Source organism: Benincasa hispida, chromosome 4 (assembly GCF_027475165.1).
Source record: "Benincasa hispida cultivar pf3 chromosome 4, pf3_genome.v1.1, whole genome shotgun sequence".
In the NCBI taxonomy this organism is placed as follows: Eukaryota; Viridiplantae; Streptophyta; class Magnoliopsida; order Cucurbitales; family Cucurbitaceae; genus Benincasa; species Benincasa hispida.
In genome coordinates, this window is record NC_143481.1 from 53,504,988 (window position 1) to 53,514,404 (window position 9,417).

Below are 9,417 nucleotides of genomic sequence, written 5' to 3' on the forward strand. Positions count from 1 at the left end.
TGCGAAAATGCGAGAACAAGAGAAGATCTACTGGTCAAACAGTTCGTCAGAACCCTCAAACGAAATGCTTTTGATGGGTACACAGACTTAGAGCCTGAGGTGATTGACAGCTGGGAGCAACTTGAAAGAGAATTCTTGAATCGCTTCTACAGCACCAGACGCACCATCAGCATGATGGAGCTGACAAACTCCAAACAACGGAAAGGGGAACCAGTCGTCGACTACATCAATCGATGGAGAGCTCTGAGTCTGGATTGCAAAGATCGACTCACCGAGTTGTCTACTGTGGAAATGTGCACGCAGGGTATGCATTAGGAACTCCTCTATATTCTATAAGGGATTAAGCCCCGTACCATTGAAGAATTAACGACCCGCGCTCACGACATGGAGCTAAGTATCGGCAACAAAGGAACGAGGGACTTTCTGAACCACGAACCGAGGAAAGACAAGAAGAAGGTGAAGGACGCCGAGAAAATTGTGAAGGGCGCCGAGAAAACTGTGAAAGGTGTCATGAAGGAATCAATGGTCATTAACACAACCCCATTGAAGTTCTCCTCAAAAGGGAAAGAAAAGAAGATAGAGAATAAAGACTAAGAAGACGAGAGACGTCGCCCAACCCTGAAAGAAAGACAAGCGAAGGTTTATCCATTCCCGAACTCTAACGTAACGGACATGCTTGAACAATTACTGGAGAACCATCTTATCCAACTGCCAGAATGTAGGCGACCGAAACAGGCCGGCAAGGTGGATGACCCCAATTACTGCAAGTATCACAGGTCATCAGTCACCCGGTCGAAAAATGTTTCGTACTGGAAGAATTGATCCTCAAATTGGCCCGTGAAAGGAAAATAGAACTGGATCTAGATGAGGTGGTCCAAAAAAATCACGCTGCAGTGAAAGTAACTCCGAGTGTGGTGCCACCAACCATATCTTATGAAGAAAAGGAGAGCTCGGTCCAGTTTGGGACCTTCGAACCTATGGTAGTGTGGTTTCAGTAGGAGGTTCAAGCTACATATCCTCAAAATGGAGGAGAGTGCGCTGACAATGACGATAACGAAGGCTGGATTCTTGTGGCATGCCGTAAAAAGGGAAGATTGAACTCTACCCAAAAAGAACTACACTCTCATAGAAGCTACGAGAGAGAGAGCAAGACACAAAAAAGGAAGGGTAGAAAAAAGGCTCAAAGGCCCAAGGCTGTCAATGGGGAAGACGAGTGTGTTTCTCGTCCCAGACGACAGATAACCTTAACAGATTTCTTCCCGAAAAGCTTCTACAATTGGGGTTTAGAGAATATACCAGAGATTGTTGCATGTTGTGCTGTCAGTATCAGTGAGGAGGAAGATACTATTCCAGGTCCATTAAGGTCGACGGGAGAACCAAAGGGATCATCACTATCCAACATAGACGACCTGCATTCACTCCCGCGAGAGGCTAAAATGACCCTGATTGAAGCACTGTAGAATCCAACGCCTCTGGCGCACCGACTCCCACAGCACATGCTTATGCCTCGTGTTACAAATCCATAGGCTTCTCAGACGAAGATCTGTTGTTGGGATCCAAATTGCATAATCGACCTCTATATGTCTCTGGATACTTTCGAGAATAGAGAATGGGTCGAATCCTTATCGACAACGGATCCGACATCAATATAATGCCTAAGACGACTATGAAACAGTTGGGCATACTCATGGAAGAACTATCAAACAGCAAATTAGTAATTCAGGGTTTCAATCAAGGCAGCCAAAGGGTGATAGGCATGATACGCTTGGAGCTCCTCATTGGCGATCTAAAGGCCGACGCGCTGTTTCATGTGATAAACTCAAAGACCACCTACAAACTGCTATTGAGACGCCCCTAGATTCATGGGAATGGTATGATTACATCGACACTGCATCAGTGTTTCAAGTTTTACCAGACGAGATTAAGAAGGTCGAAGCAGATTCTAATCCATTTTCTGAAGTCGAGTCTCACTTTGCAGATGCAAAGTTTTACTTAAAGAGCGAGAATTTCGGTGAGACTATGCCAGTGAGGAATTTGCTGACGAAGAAAATGGATGGATCCCGATCAAAGTCGCCAGTAGATGCCGGCAAGTTCCGAGCCTCCAGCCCAAAAGAGGACAAAATGTCCCTTGGCGTAAGAGAAACCCTTGTGGTGAGGGGCGGAAAAGCCTCAAAACCTCTGATTCTGCGCTATGTCCCTTTATCGAGATGAAACAAGGGTGAGTCGCCTTTTGCAGAATGCTCAAAGGGTTTGTAAGTCGGTGACATAGAAATTCTAAAGGAGAGTTTCATCACACCCCTCACCCCGATAACGAGGCAGGAAGTCCACAAGCCGGAGGCAGAAATGACAGGGTCAAAGCTGCCCGAGAAGCGAACGGAAGACGAATTCAATCCCAAAGCTTACAAGCTGTTGACAAAGGCGGGCTACGATTTCACAACTCACACTGAGTTCAAAAGTTTGAAGATTTACGAGCAACCCTGACTCTCGCCAACCCAAAATAAGATCTTTCAAGAGGGACACGCTATACCCACATCAAGGGCGGGTCTCAAATATGAGCCGTTAAAGCCAGTCCACATAATCAGAAAAGCGAAGGGGAAAGTGGCCAATAGCAATCATATCACTATGGAAGAAGTTGATGATACAGAAGAAAATGAGGGCAAAGATAAAAGAGCCTCAGCATTCGATCGTATCAGACCACCTGTCGCACGAGCCTCGGTTTTTGAAAGATTAAGCATAACAGAAGCAGAAAGGGGAAGCCCACATACTACTCCCAGAGATACTCAATGCTCAGTCTTTCGAAGGTTAACTCTGCCAAATGAAGAAAATGAGAAGATCATCTGTCAATCGCTCGGTGGTGGTACGACCGTCAGCCCTCAAAAGACTAGGCGCAATTCCAAAGGAGAGTGAAAGAAAACCCCGCACTCACATTTTTGGTTGCTTGAAGCACGAAAGGGCTAAATGTCCCCTCGGTCAATATGTCCCTAGCAAGACACAGGGGAAAGGAAGATTCTGCACTAACACCCTCGAAACAACTACAGGAAAGAAGGGGCCAATACCTCGAGCGTCCATCTGGCGGCGAGTCGACCTTAAAAACGCTGAAGCGTTATCAGATCAAAAACCATCAGAAGGGGCAAGAAGTGATGGGAAAATCCGTAGTACCATCCCCTCACGCATGAAGAGAAAGACCTTTGTTACCCTAAACACAAGCGAGGGCACGCTCAAAGTAAAGAGACGCGACATCGTTTTCATCAACCCTCAGAACAGAAATCTAGAGCGGGAGGAAGTCGAAACTTCGTACCACCACATCACCGTCACCGAAGGACCCAAAGAATGTATGACCGAAAAGGAAGTGGAGGACGCTCCACAAGGGCTTGAGGACGGTGGCCAATCCACGATGAACGAGCTAAAAGAAGTGAATCTGAGCACCGTAGAAGAGTCACGTCCGATTTTCATCAGCGCGTCTCTCTTGGAAGAGGAGGAGAACGAATACATGAGTTTACTCACCGAATACAGGGATGTTTTTGCCTGGTCATACAAAGAGATGTCGGGACTAGATCCAAAAGTAGCAGTCCACCATCTCGCGATCAAACAGGGGTGCGACCCGTTAAGCAGGCTCAACGATGCTTTCGACCAGAACTTATCCCCAGATTGAGGTTGAGGTCAATAAACTGATTGAGGCCGGGTTCATTCGTGAAGTTAAATATCCAATGTGGATAGCCAACATTGTCCCAATTAGAAAGAAGAATGGACAGCTTCGTGTTTGCGTAGACTTTCGCGACCTAAACACGTCTGTCCTAAAGACGATTTCCCATTGCCCATCACAGAAATCATGGTCGATGCGACAATGGACATGAGGCCCTATCCTTCATGGATGGATCTTCCAGATATAACCAGATACGGATGGCCCTCGAAGATGAAGAAATGATGGCATTTCGAACCCCAAAAGGGATATACTGTTACAAGGTAATGCCCTTCGGGTTGAAGAACGCCGACGCCACTTATCAACGAGCCATGCAGAAAGTGTTTGACGATATGTTGCACAAACATGTGGAGTGTTATGTGGATGACCTTGTGGTCAAAACCAAGCGATGACAGGACCATTTGAAGGATCTAAAGACAGTGTTCGATCGCCTGCGAAAGTACCAGTTAAGGATGAACCCCCTCAAATGTGCGTTTGGCGTAACTTCAGGAATCTGGGTTTAGTTGTGAGACATCGAGGGATAGAGATAGACCAATCTAAGATTGATGCCATCCAGAAGATTCCAAGACCAAGAAATCTACATGAACTGAGAAGTCTGCAGGGACGTCTGGCCTACATCCAGAGATTTATTTCTAATCTGGCAGGGCGGTGTCAACCCTTTCAAAGACTTATGAGAAAGGGAGAGAAATTTGAATGGGACGAGGCCTGTCAGAATGCTTTTGATAACATAAAGAGATATTTGATCAGCCCTTCTGTCTTGAGAGCCCCAATAGCAGGCAAGTCGTTGATACTATACATTGCAGGGCAAGAGAGGTCACTAGGGGCACTGTTGGCACAAGAAAGACAAAAGGGAAAAGAACGCGCTCTCTATTACTTGAGTATAACCCTGAATGAAGCCGAGATCAATTATTTCTCTATAGAGAAGGCATGCCTTGCATTCTTCTTCGCCATAGATAAGTTAAGGCACTACATGCAGGCCTTCACAGTCCACTTAATCGCGAAGGCCGACCCGATCAAGTACGTCCTGTCTAGGCTGGTTCTCTCGGGATGTTTAGCCAAATAGGAATCATGCTTCAACAGTATGACATTGTTTATGTACCACAAAAGGCGGTTAAAGGGCAGGCATTGGCCGATTTCCTGGCAGATCACCCAGTTCCATCGGATTGGGAGTTAAGTGAAGACTTGCCTGATGACAAAGTTCTCTTCACAGAGACCTCAGGACCGTGGGTCATGTTCTTTGATGGTGCGGCACGAAAAGGTGGCACAGGGGCAGGTATCGTCCTCATTTCACCAGAAAAGCACATGTTGCCTTATAGCTTCGCACTTGTCGAGTCATGTTCAAACAACGTCGCCGAATACCAAGCTTTGATAATTGGCCTCCAAATGGCCTTAGAAATTGGAGTAGCTTGTATAGAAATCTTCGGTGACTCAAAGTTGATAATCAATCAACTCTTATGCTAGTACGAGGTGAAGCATGACGACTTGAAACCCTACTTCATCTACGCTCACCAGTTGATGGAGAAGTTCGAAAGCGTGGCATTGGAACATGTCCCAAGGACGGAGAACAAGAAAGCAGATGCCTTGGCAAGCCTAGCCACCGCTTTAACGGACCTGGATAATGTGCCCTTTAATATATCGCTTTGGTGGAGATGGGTTGTACCTCCGATTGGGACTGAATATGGGGAAACGAATGCGCTATCGGTCTACCTAACCGATGAGGAAGACTGGCACCAGCCCATCATAGATTACCTTGAGCACAGAAGGCTCCTGGATGACTCCTGCCATAAAATCGAGGTTCGCAGGAGGGTTGCGCATTTCATTTACTACAAAGGGGTCTTATACCGTCGATCCCTTGAGGAACTTTTCCTTTGGTGCCTTAGTAAAGAATAGTCAGCGAAGGCTCTAGAGGAGGTACACTCAAGCGTATGCGGCGCGCATCAAGTAGAACCAAAGCTATAATTCCAACTGAAAAGAATGGGTTATTATTGGCTGGGAATGATACAGGAATCAATGGATTATGCGAAGAAATGTGAAGCCTGTCAATATCATGCGAATTTCATTCACAAACCGCCCGAGCCTCTACATCCGACCATAGCCTCGTGGCCTTTTGAAGCATGGGGGCTCGATCTGGTCGGCCCTATAATACCTAAGTCGACAGCAAGGCACTCCTACATCCTCGCAGCCACTGACTACTTCTCAAGATGGGCTGAGGCTGTCGTGCTAAAGGAAGCTAAGAAAGAAAACGTGGTGGATTTTATCCGCACTCATATCATTTATCGGTATGGTATTCCCCATCGGATCGTAAAAGATAACGAAAGACAATTCTCCAATAGTTTGATGGACAGGTTGTGTGAAAAATTCAAATTCAAGTAGTACAAGTCATCCATATATAACGCCGCCGCAAATGGGTTGGCTGAGGCATTTAATAAGACATTGTGCAACCTGCTGAAGAAAATTGTCTCCAAGTCGAAGAGAGATTGGCAGGAGAAGATCGGTGAAGCATTGTGGGCTTATCGCACCACTCACCGTACCCCTACAGGAGTCACCCCGTACTCTCTCGTTTATGGGGTAGAAGTTGTCCTTCCTTTGGAAAGAGAAATTCCATCACTGAGAATGGCAGTGTAAGAAGGGCTGACTATGGAAGACAATGCCAAACTGCGGCTCCAAGAGTTGGAAGCATTGGATGAAAAACGATTAGAAGCTCAACAAGCGCTGGAATGTTACCAGGCACGAATGTCCAAGGCTTTCAATAAACATGTAAAGCCTCAGTCCTTTCAAGTAGGTGATCTAGTGCTCGTCATAAGGAGACCCATTATCACAACGAGACATACGGGGAATAAGTTCACACCTAAATGGGATGGACCCTACATCGTCAAGGAGGTCTACACGAACGGCGCGTACAAGATAATCGATAAGGACGGGCTAAGGATTGGCCCAATCAATGGCAAGTTTCTCAAAAAGGTTTACGCATAAAAAAAACATTTGTATGAACTACGTTACGACTTGATCCCTTTCATTATAAAGGGTACATAGGCAACTTAAAGAAATTTAAGTTCAGTCGTGCATAAAAAGAAAAAATTCTCTTCGAACTACATTATGACTTGATCCCTATCATTAAGAAGGGTATGTAGGAAGCTTGAAAGAAACTTCAAGTTCAGTCCAGTTAAAAAAAAACTTGAACTACATCATGACTTGATCATTTTCTTTAAAGGTACGAAGGAAACTTAAAGAAATTTAAGTTTAGTCCATCAGAAGAGGTACCACAACCACCTAAGTATAATACTACAAGATTGATGTTGATCATCCCCGTCAAAGAATGACACTTCAGATTGAAGATGTTCATCCCTATTGGGGGCAACACAATGGGTTGAAGATGTTCATCCCTCGTAGGGAGCCAGCACAAAAAATAAAAGGCACACACTTGGAACGCGCTTTGTTTCCTCTTTAAAATCAAACTTAAATGCTCCCCCATCTTCAAGTTTAGAGGCTTCATCGATGTTTCATCTTCATGCTTCATCAAACTCAAATGCGAAGAATTTTTCAATGCTTTGTCAAACTTAAATGTGAAGGTCTCGTCTATGCTTCTCCATATTTAAGTTCAAAGGCTTCATCGATGCTTCATCTTCATGCTTCATCAAACTCAAATGCGAAGAAATTGTCGATGCTTTGTCAAACTTAAGTGCGAAGGTCTCGTCGATGCTTCTCCATATTTAAGTTCAAAGGCTTCATCGATGCTTCATCAAACTCAAATGCGAATAATTTGTCGATGCTTTGTCAAACTCAAGTGCGAAGGTCTCGTTGATGCTTCTCCATATTTAAGTTCAAAGGCTTCATCAATGTTTCTCCATCTTTAAGTTTAAAGGCTTCATTGATGCCTCTCCATCTTTAAGTTCAAGATTGGCATGCATGGCCCCACTTCCATCTTCAAGTTAAAGGTCAATGTGCATGACTCCACTCCATCTTCAAGTTCAAGGTCGTTCTGCATGGCTCAACTCCATCTTCAATGACTCAGTGTACAAAATCATGACGCAGCTTCGCTTCATCTCCAACCTAATGATGCGGCTTCACTTCATCTTCATAGTTTTGGCGTGGCTTTGTTTCATCTCCAAACTAATGACGCAGCTTCGCTTCATCTCCAAGTCGTGGCATGGCTTCGTTTCATCTCCAAACTAATGACGCGGCTTTACTTCATCTTCAAAGTCGTGGCATGGCTTTATTTCATCTCCAAACTAATGATGCAGCTTCACTTCATCTCCAAGTCGTGGCGTGGCTTCGTTTCATCTCCAAACTAATGACGCGACTTTGCTCCATCTTCAAAGTCGTGGTGCGGTTTCGTTTCCTCTCCAAAATATTGGTACAAGTTCACTTCTTCTCCAAAATTTATGTAGCTTCGCTTCCTCTCCAAAAATGTGGGTGTGGTTCCACCTCATATGCGAGATCAAGTTTGGTTTGTCTAGCTCTACCTCATATGCAAGGACGACTCTAGTCCATCCGGCTCCACCTCATATGCGAGGACAACTCCGATTTGTCTGGCTCCGCCTTGTATGCGAGATCGACTCTAGCCAACCTGACTCCGTTCAAAATCTTGATGGCACATTTTTCTCATCTTCAAGGTTTGATGGCATATCCGCCTCATCTTCAAATACTCAATGGCATATTTCCCTTATCTTCAAATTTTGATCAAGAAGTAACATAACAAGGCAAACCTTTCGAGGATCCTCCCTAGGGTGATCGAATGGGAGAGTTGTATGCCTTTGCGGGGCCCCTTCCCATGACGATCAGGATACATGAGCGGCGCTACAAGGTAGACCTTTCTGAGATCCTCTCTAAGGTGATCGAATGGGAGAGTTATAAGCCTTTGCGGGGCCCCTCCCATGACGATTAGGATGTACGAACGGTGCTACAAAGTAGACCTTTTCGGGATCCACCTAGGGTGATCGAATGGAAGAGTTGTAAGCCTTTGTGGGGCCCCTCCCATGACGATCAGGATGTATGAACAGTGCTACAAAGTAGACCTTTTCGGGATCTACTTAGGGTGATCGAATGGGAGAGTTGTAAGCCTTTGCAGGGCCCCTCCCATGACGATCAGGATACACGAGCGCACCAATGACGAGTCAATGAGATTAAAAAAAAAAACTTATTTTGTTGTGCTCCTTTGATTACACCGTAACTCCTACAAAAAAAAATAGTAGGGGGCAAGTTAGTAAAAATAATAATAATAATAATAATAAAGCAAAAAAAAAAATGAGGGAAGCCCTAATTCCCCATCCTTCCTTCTTTCTCCCTTCTCCTCACTTACAGCTTCCTATTGCAATCCAATTTTGATTGACAAAGGATGGAAAGAACGTAAGAATGAAAGAGATCACACTACAAGATGAAAAAGAGCATGCGTCCTGCCAGTATTTATATAGCTAAGTTCGATGGGATTTTTTTCTACTAATCAGTTGAAATCTGATAAAATCATGGCTTACTCGAACTGAATACTGTTTATTTTGTTGTGGAACTCCGATTCTTGCTTAAATTAGTTAAGAGTCAACAAAAAAAGATCATGCTCAATTGGAGGCTGCCTGAATTAGGGGTCACGGTGGAGTTTTGGATCCCCAGATTCAACGGCGAGGAGTTTTGAGCTTAAGACTTAAGAGAATCTGGCATAAGCCAATAGTATGGAGAAGGAAATCTCGCTAAGGCTGGTATCGCTAGCCACAAAGCAGACGGCT

At 44.9% G+C, this 9,417-nt stretch overlaps 1 protein-coding gene across 1 annotated transcript; it reads left to right on the forward strand.

Moving 5' to 3' along the window:
• The first annotated feature begins 4,768 nt into the window (after window positions 1-4,768).
• On the forward strand, window positions 4,769-6,325 carry LOC150036813 (uncharacterized). Its single transcript, XM_090313242.1, has 4 exons — window positions 4,769-5,101; window positions 5,162-5,494; window positions 5,705-6,001; window positions 6,074-6,325. The coding sequence occupies exons 1-4, from the start codon at window positions 4,769-4,771 to the stop codon at window positions 6,323-6,325; spliced, it is 1,215 nt and encodes a 404-aa protein (XP_090169368.1).
• Window positions 6,326-9,417: the final 3,092 nt, after the last annotated feature.